Source organism: Sturnus vulgaris, chromosome 4, assembly GCF_052056855.1.
Source record: "Sturnus vulgaris isolate bStuVul1 chromosome 4, bStuVul1.hap1, whole genome shotgun sequence".
NCBI lineage: Eukaryota > Metazoa > Chordata > Aves > Passeriformes > Sturnidae > Sturnus > Sturnus vulgaris.
The window spans coordinates 18263012-18286787 of NC_142246.1; the positions used below are offsets into that span (position 1 = coordinate 18263012).

Here is a 23776-nt window from a genome sequence, read left to right on the forward strand (position 1 = left end):
AACTTTCTGGTTTTGTAATTTCAGGGGCTGCTGTGCCCCCTGCTTCCAAAGAGTCACAGTGCAGTTGGACCACCCATCATTCACACTTTGCAGAGGAGAAAGGGACTTTAGGAGTAGTAGAAATCCATTGTTCATATCCGTTAGACATTCTTGATTAGTGTAGTTTTAATTAATTTTATCTCCTTTTGTAGGATGGATGAGAAAGAGGGTACCTCGTGTCAGTGTTTCAAAGCAAGTTGGCTGAGATTGGTTCTTTGTATGTGAATATGAAAACTGTATTTATTTTTAAAAATGGGTTAGCTTTTAATTCAGCTCTAACCTTCAGGATTGTCATTATAGCAATATTTGTTAACAGTATTTTTGTTACAGTAGACACTCTAATGAGAGTCAGGGCCAAAGTGTTGCTGGCAGGCAAAAGTGAGAGTGAGTTGATGACTGCATGTGACTGTGTTAGTGCATGTGTTGATCCTGAAGGATGAGCCAGCCTGTGATGGGTGAGCTGGAATCTGTCAGTCAATTTGTTGACTTCATCAGCCTCAGGAGGATCACACTTACGGACATAATTGTGTCAGGAGGGAGCAACAGGGGGAGATAGGTGCCATTTCTTCACCAGTTTCTGTACCTCAGCTGTGTGATATTATAGAAGAACACGACAACAGAGTACTTAGGGTGTGAGTAGTATGAGGATTTGAAGACTGCTTACTCTGTGATGCTGTGCAGATCGTTAGGAGCACGGGGTATGCTGGGTCACATTAGATTGTCTGGCATTAAATGACAATAACCTACAAAAATCAGTGGAGGGCAAAACCCCAAAAACCTGTGGAGCATGGAGGGGGAATTGCCTGAGAAATGTTGATCTGCTCAGAACTTTGTGAAGAATTAAGGTTATGTGGGATTGGCTGTGGAGTATAGAGTGGGTAAGAATTACTTCATCATCTGTCCTTTCTTTTGACAATATTAGCTTGTTTATTTTAGTTCTTTAGTTTGTTTTTCCAGTGTGGAGGTTGTTTAGTGTGGGATTTTACTGGTAATACAACTGGTTTCTGTTTCCCATAATCAGACTTGTGTATATCGAACCCATTTTTGTTTTGGAGAAGATAAAATTTTCCTTCTGAAGGCTTTGTTTTAGTCACTGGTACGGTTCATGTATTCAATATCTTCATCCATGGAGAAGATCAGTGTGAAATGTTCTGTTTGAGTATAGGTAATTGCTTGTGTTTACTTCCCTGTTAGCTGAATTCTTATATGCGATTATATATCTTTTGCATTGATCTCTTAGAAATTGTGTCCTTGAGGTGTTTTGACTTTTTAATCATGTGTAAAACCTGTAGATCATGACTTTTTTGAGCTCTGCATTTTCAGCATTGACATATCATAACAGTGTGCAATTTTCAGATTCATTTAAAAATAAAGGATATCAGTGTGGAATAAAATGCACTTATAGAAATCAAATGCAGCAGTTATCTCCAACAGGAAACATGTTTAAAGTGATGTGGATCCAAGCACTGTATGAAATGAAATGTGGTGGTCTTTATATGCCAGCTCATGCTGGATCATAAATGGCTCTTTTTTTAATATGTAGGAATTCTCTTCGTGTCTGTGAAACCACCAGATGGGAAAATGTTTTCTAGTTACTGATGATAATTTCCCTTGGGAGTTGTGTTCTAAGATGTCTGTAATAGACTATGGTTGTATAGGTGAATGCACAGAAATATTTTCAGTATTTAAATCTTGATTTCACTGAAATCTGTGCACAGAAAAGTATAGCTATATTAACTGAATATCCTGTGTTTTAAAATGTACACCTACTTTTGCAGTTGATGTAACATGTTATCCTAAATGTAGAAATCTGCAAAACCAAAAGTGTGTACTGATGTGGAGTGGCCGTCTTACCATATAGGTTGTAGCATGCTGTTCAATCTGAAAGAAGTGTTTCTAGCAAATGCTAGATTAAGGGATCAGTCCTGAGAATTAATTAGTGTGCCCTGGACATGGACATTGTTGCATATGTTGGCTTGGATAATTTTAAGCATGTTAAAAGTCTATAAATATGAACTTTCCTCAGTGCTTCTTCAGTTCTTCACCAATTTGTCTGTGGTAAGCAAATTGAAGCTGGAAATGGGCAGAGGATAGACAGTTAAAAGAGAAAGTCCCAGCATGCTACTTAAATCCATCTCTTCCAGCTTTTCTCGGATGATGTCTGTTAGTGGCTGAAAAGGAATACTTTTATATTGATCCTCAGACTTTGAATGGAAGCCTGAGTATTTCACTTTACTGGATCTTAGATAACCTCAGTAGGCCAAGTAAACCCTTGATCTCATACTAGTGAGCTTGTAGTATAGTGAGTTTGTGGTGATGGATCACAGGGTAACTTGAAATTAGTTTTTTGAGAAGTATTTTCATTTCTCATGGTAGGAAGTAATAGAGCCTGTTACAGAAAGGTCTGATTATCTGGTGCTAAGAGCTGACCAAACACTTGACAGATTTTCTAGCTTTCTAGATATATAGAACTTATTTTAAAGCTGAGGGAGAATGATTAAAAAATACCTGTAAATTACTTCTCTTATTTTAATTTCTTTCTTTAAAAGGCTTTTGTCTGACTGTTGAGTCACAAACTCTTCTTGTTCGTTCACAAGTTAGGTGGCATTGTAAGAGGCCTAGGAAAAGGTTGCACCTGACAGTTGACACTGTTTTTAGAACTGTAGTTAAGTGAAGCACAGGAATTTAATTTGCTGCACTCCTGGCTGAAATACACTTAAAGAGCACTTGAAATGGCAGTATTTCTTCTTCCCCAGTCCTATCACATGTAATGGTTTGTGGGATACCAGCTATTTGATAGGTATTAGAAATGTTGGGACTTAACTTGAGCCTCTCACCAAACTTCATTGTCACTTCATATCGTTGGAGAGCAGAAGTTGGATTCTCTTCAGTTCTTTCTTTCTGAATTGCATAATGTAGTCTGAGATGTTGTCAAAGGCTATATAAAAATCTGGAGGTTTTTTATTAGACTCCTGCTTCAAGCATTGTTCCCCTTGGATCTCCTCTGAGGAAGTAAAAACTTGCCTTAATCACTCCATTCTATATTTAATTTCGATGTTTAATACTCTGGGTCTTACACTGCTTTAAATTAGTGATTGCCATATCTTATTTATCACAATGTTGAGACATTTGTGCTCTGGGATGGAACTGAAACCATTGAACTGAACAGTGTGAGGTAAGTTCCTTCCAGGCCAGTTTCTTTGTGAGACTTGTCTAGGGATTTTTTCCAAAATCCATATTGAGGTTTTATAGTCATCTCTTGTAGCTTATTAAAGAGTTCTTCTAACATGTCATGCAGCAAATACTTTGATATATATTGTGATTTAACAGGACTAATAAAGACTTGAGTTTGCTCTTCAGGAATGATGTTAGGCTTTGCTACATCAGTCAAAAGCACCAGCAAGTGAGTAGGTCCAGTGAAATGATCTATCAGTCAGGTGTTTGGGGGTGGAACTTTTTCAATGAATAGGCACTCTGTGCCTTTTTAAAATCTGACATGTGTTTCCCATGGAGAAAGCATCCATTTTTCTTTTCTCATTGTACTGGGTCTGGCTAGGATAGAGTTAATTTTCTTCATAGCAGCTGTTACGTTGCCATGTTCTTTGTGACCAGAACAGTTGATAACACACTGATATTTTAGCTCTTTCTGAACAGTGTTTGTACAACATGAAGGCCTTCTCTCTTTCTCACTGTGCCTGGTGTCTGTCCCTTCACAGTGATTGAGGAGGGTACAAGATGCTGGGAGGGATACAACTGGGCAGGTGACACAAGCAAACTAGGGAGGTATTCCATGCCATATAGTGTCATGCTCAATAAACTAGAGGGGGGTGGGATTTAGAGAGGTTACCCAGCATTTGCTTAGGAAGTGGCTTGGTATCGATTGTGGGTGGTGCTGAGTGGCCTGTTTCACTTTGTTTTTCTCTAATTCCACTTCTGCTTTTTATGGTAAACAGTTATATTACCTCAATATACAAGTTTTTTTGCTCTTTATTCATGTTTTCTCTTCACCCATCTGATGGTGAGGAGAATTACACACCTGGATGGTTTAATTACTTATGGGCAGCGAAGCACCACATGATCTCTTCATCCTTTGTAAGACAGGAAGGAAATAGAGATCTCAACACATGGATATTTGTTTTGAAAGGAGCCTCTAAAGGTCATGGAGTCCAAATACCCTGCTATGACCAGGGATGTCTTCAGTCAGATCAGGTTGCTCAGAACCCTGTCCAATGAATGTTTCCAAGGATGGGGCATCTACCACCTTTCTGGGCAGCCTGCTTTTGGATATTGTGCTTTTGGATTCTTCAGGGTAAGCAAAGTATTTACTTTGATTTTCAGTGTTGAAATTGTTAAGAACCCAGGGAAACTGCTGTTGCAAAATGTTGACACAGAAAACAGTAACTGTAGTATATTTTTACTACACTTTGTATATTCTGGAGTTAAATCTGAATGTTTTGCCTTGCCACAGATTTTTCTGGTGCCCCATTTGCCATAGTGGTCTCAGGTCCATGTTTTTAATTTAGCAAGTCTTAGTTTGCAGCTCATGTCTTCCCATTCCTAGTCCGCGCTGTTTCTGCTGCTCCCCCATGTTGGCCTCTCCAACTCGATTGCTTTCTGCTCAGCTGTTGTTACTGCTGTAGTCAAATTTGACAACTCCCTTTTGCATTTTGCTTCTCTGGAGACCATTTACAGAAAGATCCATGCTATTCTGACTAGATGCCAAAAATTGTGTCAATCCATAGGCCAAGTGAAGATACAATACCTAATTGCTGAAGTTTGTCTCTATTTGTGTATTGTGGAATTTTTTTTTTTTTTAAGGCTTCTGTACTCAGTACATAAAGGTGAATGGTCTTTCTCAGGGAGTGTTAAAATGATGTTCTTGGCTGAAGACCAGTACCGGAAAAATTTGAGGTTCATATTCCAGGCAGGAGGATGCTAGAGCTGTTCAGTGACCATAGATCTTCAGTCAGAGTTGAAGATAGGACAGCATGTGATCTTTGTAGAGATTTTTTACATAATTCTTTTTCTTGCAAATGGCAGAACTGTTTTGGTTAATTTTCATTTATTTATTTTTCTAAAGTTGGCTTGACACATAGACCATTGAATAAAAAAACTGAGCCAAATAATTTATGTCCAGAAAATAGACTATGTAACAAAAAAAAAAAAAAGTTTGGCATGTAAAGGCATACAACTACTGATAGATGCTGAAAACTGTGAAAATTCATATTGCTGGAGCCATAGAAAATTACAGTACATATTGTATCTGAGCTAGGAATTCCAAATAGAATTTCACACTATATATTGTCTTAAAATATTTGAAACTTGTCCTGTATATTGTGCCATGTGTTTACCTAAACTGAGAATATTAAAAGTTTGAGTAAAACTATCTACTGTACTGATGAGATTAGTGTTAGTCCACTTGTTAACTTCTATACTTACTTGAAGGGATACAAGGAGAAAATGTTTCCTTACATTTCTGTGAATGGGGAAGAGAATTTTAAATGGTAAACTGGGACTTGCTTAATGTATGGACTTGAAAAGAATTATTTGGGACATGATGTTGAAGAAAGAGTTACACCTATGGTGCAAAGTGTGGAGGTGAAATTAATTTATGCAAAACATCAGAAGACAAAACACAGGAAATTATAGAATACTTACTGGTGGTTTGGAAAAAAAAAAACAACAGGACTGGGAAAATAATTATGAGGACAAGTACAACTTGCTCCAATAGCAAGTGATTATGGTGTGACTAATGCTCTCACTCATGTTTCCAGTACAGTGTGTTAGAATATGCTAATAGAATACAGCTTGAACTGGTGTGAATGAAACAGCAACCTGCTGTTTGTCTAGAATCCCAGTATAGGACACCTGACAGAGCCCTTAGTCTTGGATAGTAAAATTTTAAAAACCCAGGAAATTAAAGGAACTTGGTGAGCATTCAGATATAATTACATGTTACCTGTAATTAGGACTTCAAATTACATATATTTATCTAATAACCACTGCAAGAATAGAACTATGATACATTTTTAATTTCCTCTCCTGTACATTTTTGTTATTCTGCATATTTTCAAGATGAAAGAAAGGATAAATAGAAATATTGAACACATAAATTCCAGAACAGGGAAATCCAGTGAAAACCTACACAAGAAAAGTGTTGCAGTCTCTGTCATATCTGACAAGTAACCTTGTAATGTCAGAATTGGCTCATTTTTCAACATGCCAGTCAAATATGCAAGTTTGAAATAGCAACAATCACATCTTGTACAGTGGATGTCATGTAGTACAAAACAATAAATATAATGCGTTTCTTGCATTTTCATGTCTTAACATCAGAAAACCTTAAAATAATCTTAGTCTTATTTTCTGTGTAGTGATTGCAGATAATTTCTGTCCTTCAGGTTATATTGTCAATACACATCTCTACCTCAGTGTGCAAACATATGGAGAAAGTAAACTAGACGAACCATTAAATGAAATACATGTGATAATTTTAAAAACAAATTTGTGTCTAGTTTGTATATTTGAGTTTTGTAGTGTGACTGAAAATCTGGCATCCTGGATGCAGTTGCTGCTTTGGAATATATGGTTCATAGGAATATAAATACTGGTCCATGCCTGTTAGTCATCAGTAATGGATGAGTAGGGAAACAATATAAAAGACAAGGTAAATGCGGACTGGTTTGGGGTTTTTTAACTCATGCTATTTTCTTTGCTGCTTGTAGAACATAGTTTAGGTTTTCTGGAGAACAAGGTTGTAAAAGATAGGTCATTATACTTAATAGAATCTAATTGAGTTCTATATTGGGCTTCTGTTTAATCTTTTGAGCCCACTTCTGCTTTCAGCCTCCATATTCTCTAGCAACATGTTTCACAACTTAGTTTTGTGTTTGTAGAGCAAGGAAAAAAATTATAAAATTAAATTTTTGGTATTAGATATATTTCCTAATTCCTGTGTTTGTGAGACAGGAGAGAATAGCTATCTCCTTTCCAAAATTTGCATATCTTTTATCAGTCTCTTAGATCTTTGCATCTGTTTGTCACTTTTCTCTCATACTCTCACTGAAGGCTGGAGTTTTAGCCAATTGCATACAAAAATTATGCTTTTCAAGCTAACTTTTGTTACTCTGAGATAACTTTTTTCTACTGCTGCAAGTTTTCAGAATTGTGAGGGTGTGGCAGAATAATGCCGCGACATGGTAATGTTTCTGTTTCCTATTTCATTCTTAATAATTTTTGAATTCTAATTCTGCTCTTGAGCTAGGGAGGTATATATTTATGGGATATTTGAAGTGTTTTTTTAATGATGCAGGAGAAGGCTGTTAATTGACACCATGGCTATGGTACATAACCATCAGCTTTCAAGACAACATTATTGAGGAAAAGTAGCTGAATTTAATTTTGAAACAGTTAAAATGGGACTTCAAATTAAAAAAATCAACATGCGATTTCCTCCTATTCTGCCTCTCTCTAATGTATACTAAAAGAATAGTAAAAGATGTACCCAATGTATGTAATCTCTTTGAAAGGTTCATGTTGCTGAGGGGTAGCTTTTATTTGTGTTCACAAGTTGATTACAGTGACATAGATAACTTCATTTTGTGTGGAGGAGGCTGGGGAAAGCTGGTACATGAGTTAGAGAGGTGCACTGAGCATCAGATCAGAATTTCCTGTACATCTCCAGAGTGACTCAGTGCTTTAGCTCTGGTTCTGAAGAAGGGAGTTTTTGGTACTTTGCTCCTGTGTTGTATGTTCAGGATTTGACTAAAGGAAAAGATGGAATTTAGTTCTTTCAGTAATTGCAACTGTGTAGTGTAGATTTCTTTTTAATAAAATCTTTTTAGTAACTGAATGTTTGTGCAAGGGATATCTGCTGCACTCAAGAGTTCTGCAAAAGTATGTGCTTCCTTAGGACAGTGTGAGGTTTTGTCCGTAAGTGTGAGGGGTTTTTTTGTGTTAATGGAATTTCTGATGTCCTATTTCTAGCGTCCTCACCTTGGATTGGATCTATTGCCCACAGTACAAGTATTAAGTGTTGTGTGCATAATGCCTTCTTTGCTCCAAGATAAGCACCTTTCTTTTTTTTTTCTTTTTTTTTCTTTTTTTTTTGGTGGTGAATTGAAATCTGCAGAGGGATTGAAACAAAGACAGTTCTGCTCAAAAGCAGGGAGCTAATCTATAGGGATGTTGTTTATAGAGTATTGGTTAAAGGTAATCTGTTGTCTAGTCAGAGAGTTACAGACCCTCTGTCAAATGGGATGATCCTGGGTTGTCAGGGGAGAACAGCAACTACACAGATAGTATGGGGGAGTTGGGATACACACCTCCTCACTGTTAGCCAGGGAAAATTAGAGGCACAGGGTGTGCTCAGGAGGTAGCTAGGCAAACTGCAAAGCTGTTTGGGTTTTCTAGTTACCTTTTCCACATTACAGATATGTCAGTGCAGTGATGCATACCACACAGAAAAATAGAAATTAAGTTTGTGTCCAGTAGACCTCAAAATTTAAAATACCTAAAAAGAAGTCTTGCAGCAAGAATTCTGGTTTCATTGTTTCATTTAAAATTAAAATAAAGCCAGAGAAGTAAACTGTATACTAACAACAACAAAGTAAAACATGAAGGGAATTTGTCTGGTTGGAAAAACAAATTTTAATTTCATTGTTAAAGCTGAAAAGAAAATTTGGCTTTGTCATTTATTCAGTTCCTCTGTCTGGACTTGCCAGTATTTTAGAAGATGTATTTCTCAAGTCTTGAAAAATAACTTGAAAATTGGCTGAATGTTGTCACTGCCCTGTCAGGAGAGTGCTGTTTTGCTCAACTTTATAAATTATGATAATTATATATTTGTACATTTCTAGAATTACAGAAATTAAATTGGAATATATGAAATCATTCCAGCTCCGGTTGCTGTAGAGTCCAGGACAGATCCATGGCCCGAACAGGGGAATTTCTTGTCACATCACTTAATGACCCAATTTTCGTCCTATGGAGCCTCCAACACTCTTGTAGGACAATAGTAGGAAAGGGTTCTTTTCCCTATCCAGGAAGCATAAAGGGAAAAAACTATGCCACCTATTAAATGAACTTGGCAAATCATAGAGATATTTATGAACACTGGCAGCAAAAGCACAGTGTCTTATATCTCTATTTATTTTTAGGCAAAAAGGTGTTAAGCTAAGCCTATCTTTTTGTTATATTTTGTTTTTGCGTTGTGGGTTTCTTGGGGGTTTTTTCCCCTGTCTTTGTCATCATTTTAGCTTGTGGTTACACTTCCTCACCAGAATTAGCAAATGTACATTGCTGAGTGCAGCCTTCCTTTTTTCGGATCTTTTTCTTCACCATTTTGGTTTAATCTGAGGATGTTTTTGGTAACGAAAATGTATCTGCCGTGTGTTAATTTGGTGTCTTATGTAAATAAAGACTTTTGTGGAAAATCTTAGCCTAGTGTAAAGAATATTCTTTCTCTCAAGAACAGTGTTGAAGCACTGAAAGAAGTACAGCTGTCTCAAAACACTTTATGGCAAAAAAAATGTTGAGTGTACTGCAGGCTATTTATGGATCAAGCTTGGCTGCATTCCATAGGAGAGATTTTTCCTGTAATTCTGTACTGGCATGTATGAAAATGTTGTCATCCTTTTTGTAAGAAGTCATGAAGGAAAAACAGATTTTTGAGAAATTGTCCTGAAGAAAAGCATTCACTGATTTGTCAACACAGATATGTCTGTTAATTTCTGGATGTTTACAGTAACTGCTTGATGGCACTGCTGGTCAGTTCTATGGCAAATATCTTCTGCTTCTTTACATTCTTATGATGTCTGAACTTTTCAGAAGGGATGCTGAGAGCAAATGTGACTTCAACAAAGAAAGTTACCTAGAGTTCAAATAAAAAAAAGCCTCTTCTGTTGTGGGAAAAGCTGTTTAAAGGAGGCAGTTAATATTTTAATAGTGATCTTATCTAGGAAAATGCAAAGAAGAGACATCAAATTCTAATACAATTTCAAAAATAGTGAAATTGGGGTACTATTTAACTGTAAAATTATGACTAAACACTTTTGTTTTAAATTAGCAACTACTTCTTTTTTCAGGAAATTTGGAGAGCGACCTCAACCGAAACGGCTCACAAGGTAAGCATTAAAGAAACTTGGTATTTAACAATTTTCTGAAGTTACTGTTTTCATTCTCACAAAAATTAAGTTTAAAAATTGTGGGTTGCTAACCCTAGGATTTTAAATGTAAAAGCTTTTCAATTTTATATGCAATCAGCAGTAAGAAGTACTATTTTCAACAAAGTGGCTTAGTTTTAATATGAAACTCAAAATGCATTTTTAGAAATGGTGTTGACTTCATGTATCAGTTATCGTAGGTTATTCAGTAGGATGTGGATCTGCTTATTTTTAAATCCTCAGGAATGAGCTGATTTGTTTCTTGAGTTAAAAGTCAGGTCATGTAACACTTCTTGCTGCCAGAATTGAACATGCTGCTGTCAAGGAGTTATCTTAGCCAACTTTTGGTGAACCCCAAAAAATCAGAGAGAGTATCAAAGAGAACTATCAAGTCAATCCATTCTGCGAAGTGTTTAGAGTGACTGGAGTACAGTTCTTGATTTGCTCCTGGCTTGCCTGGGATGTATTTACACCAGAAACTGTTAAGTAGTCACCTTTGTTTCAAAGTGCTTTAACATAGACTATGCAAATATTTATTATTCTGTGCCACAAGCTGTGCCGATTATAATTAGCTCCTGGCTTTAAAATCCACTGTTTGCTTGAAAGCAAAAAAGGATGTGCCATTTGTTTTATAGTTTTGTGTGGTGATAGAGGAAGCCCCTTGTGACCTTGACAGCCTCTGTTTTGAATGCAATGATATGCATATTATGGGGAGAAACGTTTACCTTTTGTGTTGTGAATATCTGTCTCACTGCATTTTTGGATAAGTTTTAGGTTAGTTTGTCATCATTAAGCTTCATTTCAATGCAAAATTGATCCGTACAGATTTACAAGTATTTGAACAAACATGGTGGTTTCTTGTTGGCCTGCCAGTCTTCAGGGATACTTGAAGATACTGTATTTTTAGTAACGATGCTTTCCATTTTGAGTAGTAACCCATACCATAACCCTGAAGTTGCTCGTAGAATTTACCTTCCTTCATTAAAAAAAAAACAAACCAAACCAAAATAGAATGTTTAAAAAGAGAACAAAAAAAGAAATTACTCTGCAGTGAGAGCTTTTAACTAAGTTTTCTCTTTACTATAGTTACTCTGAATTTCATGTGCAGGATTTTAGCTGCTAAGTAGCTAAAATACAGAGTTGGTATCTGAGAAGTGCCAGGCATCCTTCAAAGCAGCAGTTTGAAAACCTTTCCTGTTATGGAGATTGGAAACAAACAACCTGACTTTCCTCTGAAGAATAAACTGCTGAAATGGAACAACTGTCACCCAGATTTTTAAGATTGATTTGTTTATGTTGAAAATGTATCTGTAAACCCTTAAAAGCATTAGTTCAATTATTGGAAAATTGCTGTGGGTTTTTTGTTTGCAGGCTGTCTGGTTTGACTAATAATCTGTTCATGATCATGCAGTCTCCAGCAGAACAACACTACTCTGTTCATGCTATGCTAGTTGGTTTTATATGTAAGCTATAATAATACTACCTTCATGAGGAGTTTTAGGATTGAATAATGAAAAATGTCATGTAAGATATCAATGGGAGGGTGGGAGGGGGATCATCACTTGTCCTTGCAGGAACTTGGATTGTACAAATCCACAATAGAAACAGACTAGCAGAAAACACAAATTTTCTTTCTCATACAGTGCTAAATAAAGATTAGATAGCACCATTCAGTTTACTGTGTGGGTTGCTGGGTTTGAGTAGTTTTTTAATAGTAGTCAAGTCAAAAGTTTTTAATATGACATATGTTCTTAATTTAGTGTGATAGTACTCTTAATAGAATATTTCAATTTGTCAGATTAAAGATTTTAAACAACTTAATGCAGCTAATATACATCATAATGAAATGTATAATAATAATTTCACAGTGAATTATGTTTTGGGGTATAAAATATATTCTTTAAAAATGGCTGTAAATTAGTCTCTGGGCTTTGAAGCAGTTCTTCCAGCTGTACTTTCATGAATAAACATCAGTTATACCAATGTCAAATGTAAATAGATCAAGTTAGTCCAAATTTAAAACAGCAAGTCTATTCTCAGTTCTTATATCCCACTATTTACACAAAAAATCAGCTCACTAATCATTAGACATTAATCATGTCTTATGCAGACATGACAAACACAAGGATTTGCAAAACATCATTAGCAAAGCTAGGTTGTCCAACCCAACCCTGGCTCAATCTACTTGCCTTTCTCTATGAAAATGTGTGGGGATTTCTTTTGGAAAATATCTAGTCAATAAAATAGTGCTTTCTATCTTCTGTCATTTTTTCACTAGAAATGTTTGGTTTTCTACATCTGTCCTATGGGAATTCAATAGTTGGTTCAGTTCACAGAAAAAAGACAAAAATCCAAACAACCAAACGAAAAATCCTTCTTATGTAGGGTTTTATCTTTTCACATAAATTCCTGAGAAATTCATAATTGATTTCTCTGGTAGATGACTTTGAAGATGAGTGCATTGGTGGGTATTCAACCCACAAAAGCTCCTTCAGGAACTGATGTTCCTGCCAGCACTCAGGCACAGCTGATCCCTAGGGTGTTGAATTTGGCATGCTGCTTAATGAACAGTTAGATTATTATACAGAAGAGTGACTGGCTGTTATTGTTCTCTCGCTTCTCTCAAGGAATTGTTCTTGGTGTGTTTGAGGTAATTACAGCATTTATGTAACATCTGTAATTACAGTGATGATGAACAATAATTTTTTTTTAATTAATTCTTTTTACCTGACTGTATGCAGGAAGTAGATCTTTTCTCTAGAAAACTAGGTGAAACAATATTAATTTTTTCTTAGTATCTTCAAAAAACAGAAGAAAACTTGTATATGAACATTGCACTGATTTGGTTAAAAGCTTAAACAATTTGTCATTATCATGAGATACTAAACTGGTCATGAAGAAAATATATACTGTATATATATATATAACTAATATATATACTGTATATATAATGTGTTCTAATTTGTGGCATGGTGCTTAATGAAATAGGACTTTAAACATGGTATAATTATTGGCATTGATATGATTTTATATCATAACTTTTTTTTGCTGCTAGAAAATATAGTAATTGTAAATTATCACAGACCCCATATTGCTAGTTTTGTGCAGGATAGTTTTTCCTCTGTTATTGTCTTAGACGGTGAGCAAATGTATCTTAACCTTGTTAACAATGGCCTTTTTGGAATTGCAGATCCTGTGATTTTTTTTTTCCCTAAAGCTGTCTTTGTTTTGTTGTAAACAAAACCAAAAGAATTTGCAAAGCTTATATTGTGTTTTGATTTTTAGGGAAGCAATGCGAAATTACCTGAAGGAGCGAGGTGACCAAACAGTGCTAATACTCCACGCGAAAGTTGCGCAGAAATCATACGGAAATGAAAAAAGGTAACTTTTAATGCTGTACTGAAGTCCCTCTACAGCTGGGAGCTAAGCAAACTATAGTGTGTAGTTGGGTGCACAGCACTTTGCAGAATTCCTCAGATTGCACTGTAGTCTGAAGAAACATGAAATGCTTCCTCCTAAACAATTTAATTATGTAACAAGTGCTGCAAACCTATAGCATTCAATGGAATGATGCCTCTTTCTACCAAGAGGTTCTCTATCTGTGGTCAAAGCTTTTCTTCCATTGCCTAAAATTATTCTCATTTTAAACCTTCCATTTTAGTGTTGGAGTAAATGAGGTGATCGACAGTGAATACTTGTAGAGGGGTTTTTTTCCTGAATAATTTCACATTAATATGAAAGGGAAATTGCTGGCCTCAGTAAGATAAGTTTCTAAATCATGTCTGTAATAAGCTTTAAAAGAATGGTAGGTCAATTATGACTCTATTTATGATAAACATTCCCTTGCAAAAATCAATACAGTACGTTACAATTATAGATACTTTTCTAAGGGACAGACTGCAGTAATACGTGAGAATGAATGCTTTTTAGGAAAAGGTGTTTTTCCTGCAGTCTTCTCTTGCAGTCTTCTCTGTGTGATGGGTTTTTTTTGCATGACTAGTAGAAGCAAATAGGGTGCTCCTTCATATGTGGGTTTCTAGACCTCTTAGGATTAACACAGCATTCTTCAATTGTAAGCAGTGCTCTTCTACCTGGCATTTCACTAGAATAGTGCAGTGTTTGGTTATTTTTTGTATTATTGTTTGTTTGCCACAGAAAGACCACATATTCAGCACATTAATATCTTTGAAATTTTAACCTGTCTTTTACCACTGTTTTTAAGTCCTGTTGCATCATTATGTTTTTATAGCTTTGAGGTTAGAGATTTGATTTATGTATAAGACTGTTAGAAAACCCAAATGTTATAATTAAACCTGCAGATTTCTCAGTTTGTTGTTACCTGTCTCAGTCACACTTTCTGATGTATGTGAATCAGAGGTACAGACTATATTTTGAACTGTTTTTCAATATTCTGTGCCTGAGTACTTGTCTTTCTCAGGTCCTTTTGTTTGGGCAATTTCCAGGTTCTGCACATCCATGGAATTGTTTAATCAGAGTGCTTTTTAGATGTTTCTGAAATTCTTGATATGAATCAAGTGGGAAGCTAGTGAAGGAGGAAGGGCACAAAAGTAGACAAGTGTATTAACTGTGCTGCCCTCTTGCTCTCTACCATGTTTAAATGCAAAAGAATTGCAATGCCAGGCTGTTCTAGCAGTAAAGGATAACTGTGACCCTTTGTGGCAAACTTGACAGCCAGAAAGATTTATCATGACACTATAGAAACCTCTGATTGTTACCTTGCCAGATCGTATTGTCATTCAAGAGTTGCATAGTTAACTCATCACTGCAGATGAGTAAAGTATATACTACTCCCCAAAAATGAGGGGTGTGCCTGCAGATAACAAAGTGGCTTTCTAAACAATGTATCTGTAACTTTGTCCTCCTGAGGCCAGAGCAGTTCATAAAGAATATCTTTGCAAAGCTGTCCAGTGTATCATTATTCTGGAGGACAAATTGCATCAAAAGAAAGGAGAATATAAAAAGCATGTAATTTTTATTATTAAAAGTTCAATTACTGTTTGGAAAACTTACAGAAGTGTTCTCAGGAATCCAGGGCAAAGTTTCAAATTGTTATTTGGTAATGGTTTCTGAAAGCTCCCGTGTGCATTTCACAGTAATGCCATAAAATCCTGTTGACTTGAATATATGTGTATACTTCACCTGGTGCTTTCCTGTGGCATATACCTTATCTAAGCAGTGGTAATTGCTTTTTAAACAATTGCTAGCTGGAATTAGGCATTCTTCTACCGTGCTTTTTGGGGTGCAGTTCAGTGTCTTAGCACAGCTGCATTTGGTCATTCAGGTCATTTCAGATTCATTGATTTAAGAATGGAAGCATGTCAAATGAGTGTAGAAAACTTCAGAGCTTTATTAAAGAAAATCAGGAATGAAAATAAATGTTTTTTGGTTATCAATAATGTGGTGCTGAAATGATTGCTGTTGTGGTGTGCCTATGCAATGAAAGTGTGGAATCGGTCACCAAATCAATCAGGTTGGAAGGGACCATGGGGGGACATCTGGTCCAACCTAGAGCACGTGGCACAGGACTGCATCCAGATGGTTCTTGAATGTCCTCTGTGGTCAACCTGTTCCATCTGTGGTCACCTGTACAGTTAAAGAATTCTTCCTCATGTTGAAGTAGAACTTCTTTGCATCAGTTTCTGCCTGTTCCCTCTTGTCCTATACATAATAAGGTTTCATTTTTTAAGTTTAAGTATTTGAGTTTTACTGAAGCTTTAACATACCATATAGATTGTCTCTGTTACTGTTCTGCTAGTTCCTAGACTGCTGGCATCAGTAATGATGTCCTGTTGTTATCAGCATAAAGGAAAGTGCCTGTTACTAAATCCTTGGATCCAGGTGTGCCCTAAGGTACTTAGTAAAACTGAATGATAAATTATTGTATTACCTTTTCTTTTTTCCCTGAGTTTTTAAATGGTTTCTGCTTTATTTATAGCAAACCGTGGCCTTTGTTTCTTCATGTTTCTGGAGTAAGCAAAATTAGTTAAGTTTAAATGCTGTTTTATGCAAATGGACAGTCAAGTTTTCATCATTTTTACATTTACTACCATTTCTGAAGGGAGTTGGTTTGAATACATTTTTATAGAAAGAAATGTATTTCATACCCAATTTATAGACAAATTTCCTGGTTTTCATGGGATTTCATTATGGCAGAGATATCTGTTTAACTTTTGAACCTTAAAGAATAAATTAATTTTCATTACTTTTGCAATGAGGAATTCAAGTTACAAAAGGAATTATTTCTTAAATTTGACACCTCTTTCAAGTAAATACAGAACTTAAAAAAACCTAGACAAACTTTCACCTCTTGTTCTAGTCTTTGTTCTTACTTGTTGCAAGATCATGAAAAATACTTGCCATTAGCAAACTTTACACATCATAATTAAAAGGGTAGCCCAATAATTACCTTTCAGTGTTTTGATGAGGGTTACTAGATGGTGAAATGCTATGTAAAAAGCCTGCTGTAGATGGTGCAGCTCTCATGTAGTGCCTGGTTTAAACAGGCATCACAATAACACTATTTCAGGTGCATGGATGCAGACTTTCTAGGTGCATTTGAGAGTTTTCGATACTTTTAAGTAACAGGAATGAAGGGAGTTGTCTTTTTTAAGTTGGCCCTTCACACAAACCTTGCACCTCATGAAGTTAATGATTTTAGCTTAACAAAGAAGTCAGGAGGTAAGAAGCTCAGGTTAGGCATCAGTTGAATTTAAGACTTTGTGCCTGATGTTTCCTGTTGGATGACTGTCACCTTTCAAAGGCATTCAGCTGATAGAGACTCGGGTGCTGTTTTAGTCCTGATGAGTGTGCATATTTGGCTTATACTTCTTGTATTGTTTTCCGTATTTACCATTCACTGAGACTTCTCTCTTCGAAGTCTGAACAGTGTGAACATTCAGCAGTTTAAAGGACTGAAGTGTTGTGGATTCCAAGGCATAGTTCATCTAAAGACTGTGAGCCAGATTGGTATTTTGATTGTGCTGTTCAGAGTTAAACATGATCACTGCTGATTAGCATGAGAACGCTGTAGCTGCATCTTGTTTTACAGCTGTTACTGAAGGAGCTCCTATAAATTCTGATCAAGTACTTCCTTTTACTGAATTGAGTGTGCCTGTCCTCTGGATAAAATTCATTATTGAGAGAGCATAGCTTTTTCCAGGGCTTATCCTGTGGCTCCACTGCTTTGTCCTTAGCACTGTAGTAACTAATGATTTTTCATTTGTTTGTTGTCACATTGAGTTCTTTAGTTGTTAGATGTTAGTTCTTTGATTGCCTATGAAAAATGATTCCTAAGCAATTTCATTCTCAGAGCAATATGAGTAATTGACAAAAACTTAGAATTGAGCAACAAATACAAAGGAGAAACTTCCCTTCTAAAGTCACTCTGGATATAAAATAACTACTTAGTAGAAGCATCTGAATTCTGAAGGCAAATACTTCTGTAAGATGAACACAGGGATGACTTGGATGATTTGAAAAAGCACACCTTTGTGACAGAAGCCTGTGGTTTGAGGACAGCATTGAGTGCATCAGAGTTGGGTAGAAATGACATGAGTGGACCTTATTTCCCTTTAAGCCTTTGCTTCCTGGGAAGTTCAGTTAGAGTAGCTTCTCTAATTGAAGTACCACAATTTCTCTGTATCCATTGGCTTCAATTGTCTGAAGGAATATTGTTCTCTCCTTTGATGTTTATCTTATTTAATAGAGCATTTCCAAAGTTCAAATATGGTTCACTTTTTCTGTATTGGATGGAATATTCATAGCTAAATTCTTCTATACATGAGTTCACGCAGCTGTGAATATGAAGTTAAAAACACCCAAGACTGTAGCTGTCTATGCTTGAAGGCTGAGAAAGAGGTAGATACATATAAAAGAAAACTCATTCAAATTGTGAGTGTCCAGACTCTTTCTTCATGTTTGTAATTTCAACCAAACTTAATATTTTATCAGCTTTAAAAGTTTTTCTTTGTTCAATAAGTTTTCAAAGGTTTTTCTCTGCATTCAAATTTTAAGAGTGCTCTAATTGTTGTGGTTTGTTTTCTCTCCATCAGTGGGTTATACCTTGTTTCTTACAGGTCTTCATTGCCATCTAGTGGCTGTAGTTATTCAAAGGACTTGGTTTAGAATAAAGCTGAAATGAGAAAAGGTATGAAAAAAGTAGGGATTTTTTTTTTCTTGTGTTCTAACCAGTAAGATAAATACGAAAGAGTACATGAGGAAAGAAGGTAAATGTGTCATGTGCTTTATGATGTAATATTTTTTGGTATAGAAGGGATTTGTTGGATTTTTGTTTTGGTTTTGTTTGGTTGGGTTTTTTTTAGCAAAGCATTGCTCTGTTAACAAAGGTTGACACTGATTTTTGATCTGTGTACAACTTCATCAGGAATAGCTTGTAGCTGATGACCATGATGCTTTTGAAAGAGTTTCATAGATAATTCAGCTGTATACATATTGGTATACAATATTTGCTGTGCAAATAAAACAAATGTAAATGAAAAATTTTGACTGCAGATTTATAGTCAAGAAAGAAAGTTTGAGGAGTTTTTTTGCCTGCAGGCAGTACATTTTTGTTCATTTTCCTAACCACTAAGACATTTTAAGTAGCAGTAAGACTTAAAATTTGGTGATTTGTTTCTCTGGCAGAGAATATCCATTAACAAGAAATACTACAAATACTTGCATTTATTTATGTGTGTTCCTAATATATATGTATTTAATGATGGTATTATTAACAGCACTTGGGTTTCATCTATTAAGAATTCTGTTAACCTAGAAAAACAATTTATATCTGTTAAATAAATGTGATCATGCTGAAAAATAGTAACACTGAATAAGTGAGATAAATAGGAGTTTTTCACTGGATTTTCCTACTAAAGCTACCATTAATGGTGTTTAATAGAAGTAAGAATCATTTAGGATGAAAAAGACGTTTCAGATCATCAAGTTCAACTGATTATCTGGCACTGACCTCTCTTGCCCAGGACTCCCACAGACACCTCAGAAGCTGAATAATTTTGTCCTCAGAAACGGAATAATTTTGACAGGGAGCCCACAGTTCAGTTCACTCTCCTACCCACCACTGTGGCAGCCAGTGGAGCCTCTTCCCTCTGCCCAGAATTCAATTGTCCCAAGCTCAGTTTAAAAATAAAAAAGCAAGCAGCTAAGCCAGAAAGCCCTCACCTGTAAGATAGGAGTCATTGTTGGGTTGCAGAAGTGCCAAGTTACAACACTACTCTCCAAATTGAAATTAAAAAAATAATTAGAGACTTTTTCATGATTCCCTCCCTTACATACCTGTTCAGCTACCTCACAACTGGATGCACTCATTCCACTTTATCTTTGATCATAGCAAAATGATAAAAACACAGAAGCTTGTTTGCTAGATAAAACCAAACCTTTTCAGGATTTGGACTTTAACAATTTGCAGAAACTTCAAGACCAATGCGTTGTATTATAATGATGAATTTAATTTTGAACATGTTGCTATAAGTAGCATCTAGACTAATCAGAGTCAGTGCTGCTGAAAACTAGGCCATATTTTTTACACATACTGATGAAGATATAAAATTATCTATTCCATTTAAAAGAGATTTATGCGTGGACAGAATCAGCTCCCTCCTTGTTTATGCTAAACATTTAGGAATTGTAGTCAGGAGTTGTCCATTAAATTAGTTTGTGGAACTGTTCTGTTTGTATTAATTGCTCAATCATTTAGCACCTGCAAAAGACTATAATAACTTCTGAAGTCTTTTTTCCTCTCTTTCAGAATATCTTTGTAAGGTAATTTTTTTTATTTGCATTTTAGAAAGTCTTCAAGACAAGTGAAGGGCCTGGCTTCATTTGAGTGTAAACTCAAGTGCAAAGTGTGAATGTGAAAGCATTGGGTACACATCAGTTTGTTTATTTGGAAAACTGTGTAATTCCATAATGTGTTCTTCATTTTCAGGTTTTTTTGTCCTCCTCCATGTGTGTATCTCATGGGCAGTGGATGGAAGAAAAAAAAAGAGCAAATGGAGCGGGATGGTTGCACTGAGCAGGAGTCACAACCTTGCGCCTTTATTGGAATAGGAAACAGTGACCAAGAAATGCAGCAGCTGAACTTGGAAGGAAAGGTAGAAAAACTGTAATAAACCACTAAGATAACTAACCACAAAAGATATTATAGCTACATGGTGCATATTTCAAGGAATGCCCTTTCTTAACTTTTAGATTATTTCCTTACACTCTGGGTATTACATAATGGTTTGGAAAAAAAAATCTCTCAAAATATTTAGGACAATTGAATAGTTGATTTTGGCTCATAGGGTCATAGCAAGGTACTAACCTTTAATATGTAAGTTATGTAGACTCGGTAAGCTGTAGTTTATTTGGTAGACATCAGTGGCTAACTAAAATATGGTTTCTGGCCCAAGCTCTCTGTCCTGCTTCTTGGTTTGCATGAGTGGATAGTCTTATCAAGAAAATATCAAAACAGTTGCTGCTAGAAGTAGTCTTCAAGTCCTTTGCCTAAAAATACAATTGAAGTAGCATCTTAAAATTTAGTAGGTTATTTTTATAGTGGTGTAAATTGATCGCAAGATTCTTCTAAAAGGTATTTGTGATGACTTAAACAGTTGGAATAGAACTAGCAGCAAAAGTATTCATTTTACCTCATTGTTTTATTAGGCAGTATTTTATAGGTACCTGATATTTCCAGCACAGTCTAACAGAAATGCTTCATATATTCTAAGTAGGAAAAGAATAACTGAAGTTCTTTATGAGATTTTTTTAAATTCTGTTGTCACCTAGCATAAACACTTAGCCAAAAGGAACTTCCTTGTGTTTCAAAACCCAATCATTTCCCATCCTTTCAAGAAAAGTTTAACTCAACACATTTTCTGCATAGGGGGTCCTTTGTGCATGCCCAGTGTAGGACAGTGTCAGCCCTAATCAAATGTAGTTTTTAGCTCTTGATCCTTCACAGGTGGCTTTGACACAGTTATAGTCTCCAATCATGTCTTCTAGTCCTGGTAAGGGTCTTTAGAATGATCACAGAGTAATGAAGTTGGGTGCAATGCTTCACAAAGCTAGACAGTCATGAAAGAAATGCATGCAGAAGAGATGGAAAAAACAGGTTCTCCTCTGTTTTAGAAGCTATTGCATCAGTTTTTTCCTATTTTACTCTTAATTGAGTATGCATAGTTTCTTGAACTGGGTTGTCTTCAAAGAATAAACCACAGTATGTTTTCACCTACAGAATTATTGCACTGCCAAAACATTATACATATCAGACTCAGACAAGAGAAAGCACTTCATGTTATCAGTAAAAATGTTCTATGGCAATAGTGATGACATTGGTGTGTTCCTCAGTAAACGGATCAAAGTCATCTCCAAGCCTTCTAAAAAGAAACAGTCACTGAAAAATGCAGACTGTAAGTATTTCACTGTTTTTTGCTTTTATTTAGTTTCATACTAATTTTTTGTTATGTATTCTAAGGTCTGACTACAAGAGAAATACAATGAAATTTTCACCTTCTGTTTTTTTTTTCTGTATTTCAGAACTGTACGCATCAGTGCATTTTAAAATTCTCCAATATGGATAGTTGACCCTGTTGAGTTTTATGCATTCATGGTTAATTATTTAGTAATTATAAAAGGCCCACCCAAATCCACACGTATTCTGAAGAATGAATTCATGTAGACAAGTGTATAAAGAATGTTCTACCTCAGCTTTCTAAGCTTTTGGATCTCTTTATCTGCCATGATCTGGTGCTTAGAATGTTTTGATCAGTATTGAAGGGATTGCTGTCAGATTGTGATAAATGAGTAGCATCATGTTATCCAAACTGCACTTTGTTACATCACAGCCACCTTCTTACTGTCTCATGCCATTTTCATGTTGTTCTTATTTTTGTTTTGCATGGTTTCTTTTAAGTAGTCGTTTAAGAAATCTGTATGGTGATATTTCACCCAGATTTGCTTACTATGTTTTTCAGCTAACGATATCTCTGGTGCTAATGTGTAATTGGGAACGTTTTTCCTTTTCCTCCAACTTTTTTTGCCTGCATAGAACTGGAGCACCTCAAGAGATAGCCTTTTTTTGTTTGTTTTTCTCTCTCTCTTCACTAGTGCTTTAAAAGGCTCTTCCATCTGTGTTGGGCTGGAACCCATTCACCTATGGAATGTGGATCTCGGGCTGCTAGCTTGGCACATGACTAAAGGCAATCAATCTGTTGCTGTGCAGTTCACGCCCATGGGCTCAGAGTATGCACTGTTGAATTTGTATTCAGACAGATAGTTTTGATGGACAGTGAATATGCACCAAGCATTCTTCAATAGTAAATATAAACCAAGTAGAACAACATGCCCGTTCTGATGGTAGAATTTTAGTTGCTGGTGGTTTTTTTTAGCGGAGCAAACTTAACATTTCTCTCTCTTGAATGATAAGGAAGTTCAGATCTGAGAACATTACGAGTTGCATGGTTATAATTTGACATAGTTACATCCGTCTTCCTTTCAGTTGCTTGTGATTTATAAGAATACTTTGTCTTTATATTTCAAATATTCTTCAAATGATTGCTGAAAGCTGTCTTAAGTACTTCACAAGGGCAAGCTAAAGCTTCTGCTTAAATAATCAGTTGCTGGAGAACTGTGAACAGTAGGAGTTTTCAGCTGGCAAGCACTGGCCCATTTGGCTAAGTGGCAAAATTCTGTGAGCTAGCATGCCTTTGGAGAACAGCCACTATATATGTTATTGCACTCATAATTTTATGACTATTTTTGGTCTGTCACAAATGCAAATATTGTCTAAATTAACAATATTTCATAATTATGTCTTGATTTCAAGTATTCTTCAGCTTATTTTATGTTATTTATTACTTTTTGGTACTTTTCTGTGTAATAATGAAGTAATTTTATAATCTCAAGTCTGTATGTGTTCCTTGCAGTATGTATTGCATCAGGGACAAAAGTGGCACTATTTAATAGACTTCGATCCCAAACAGTTAGCACCAGATATTTGCACGTAGAAGGTGGTAATTTCCATGCCAGTTCACAACAGTGGGGAGCATTTTACATTCACCTCTGTAAGTAAAAGCAAATCTGTGTATTCTTTTTCCACTTTATTCCTTCATCCTCACAAAAAAAGTCCTGCATTTTTTCCTCCACATTAATTGCCCATATGCAGACTTACTTTGTTACTGGTGTATATTTGATGTAATAGTGTAATGTTAAATGTTTCTCATATCAAGAAAAACAGTGATTAAAACAAGTAATTATAAAAACTCCTGTTTCATGCAGTGGATGATGATGAATCCGAAGGAGAAGAATTCACAGTGAGAGATGGCTACATTCATTATGGGCAGACTGTCAAACTTGTGTGCTCAGTTACTGGCATGGCACTCCCGAGACTGGTACAGTTTAATTTCTCCAATGCTGTAATTAATTTATAGATAGCAACTTAGTGTAATTCTGTAGTTGGGTTTGCAGTGTTTACATTTTTTGGCCTTGTGTTGCCTTTGGGTAATGCATGGGTATTTATCTTAATTAAAGCATATTTTTGTATCTGCAGATTA

General features: G+C 35.8%; 1 protein-coding gene across 8 annotated transcripts in view; it reads left to right on the plus strand.

Moving 5' to 3' along the window:
- The window catches only part of RBPJ (recombination signal binding protein for immunoglobulin kappa J region), a 143842-nt gene that overhangs the window by 110970 nt on the left and 9096 nt on the right, over positions 1-23776 (plus strand). For 5 of the 8 annotated variants that reach the window (XM_088163234.1, XM_088163236.1, XM_014891484.2 and 2 more), the window contains 6 exons: positions 10125-10163; positions 13488-13583; positions 20170-20335; positions 21460-21634; positions 23150-23287; positions 23502-23614. In XM_088163234.1, coding sequence (XP_088019360.1) covers positions 10125-10163; positions 13488-13583; positions 20170-20335; positions 21460-21634; positions 23150-23287; positions 23502-23614 — 727 coding nt within the window. Of the gene's footprint in view, positions 1-4182; positions 4349-9654; positions 9807-10124; positions 10164-13487; positions 13584-18349; positions 18370-20169; positions 20336-21459; positions 21635-23149; positions 23288-23501; positions 23615-23776 lie in introns of those variants that run through there. The other 3 variants (XM_088163235.1, XM_088163237.1, XM_014891491.2) reach the window with 3 other exon arrangements.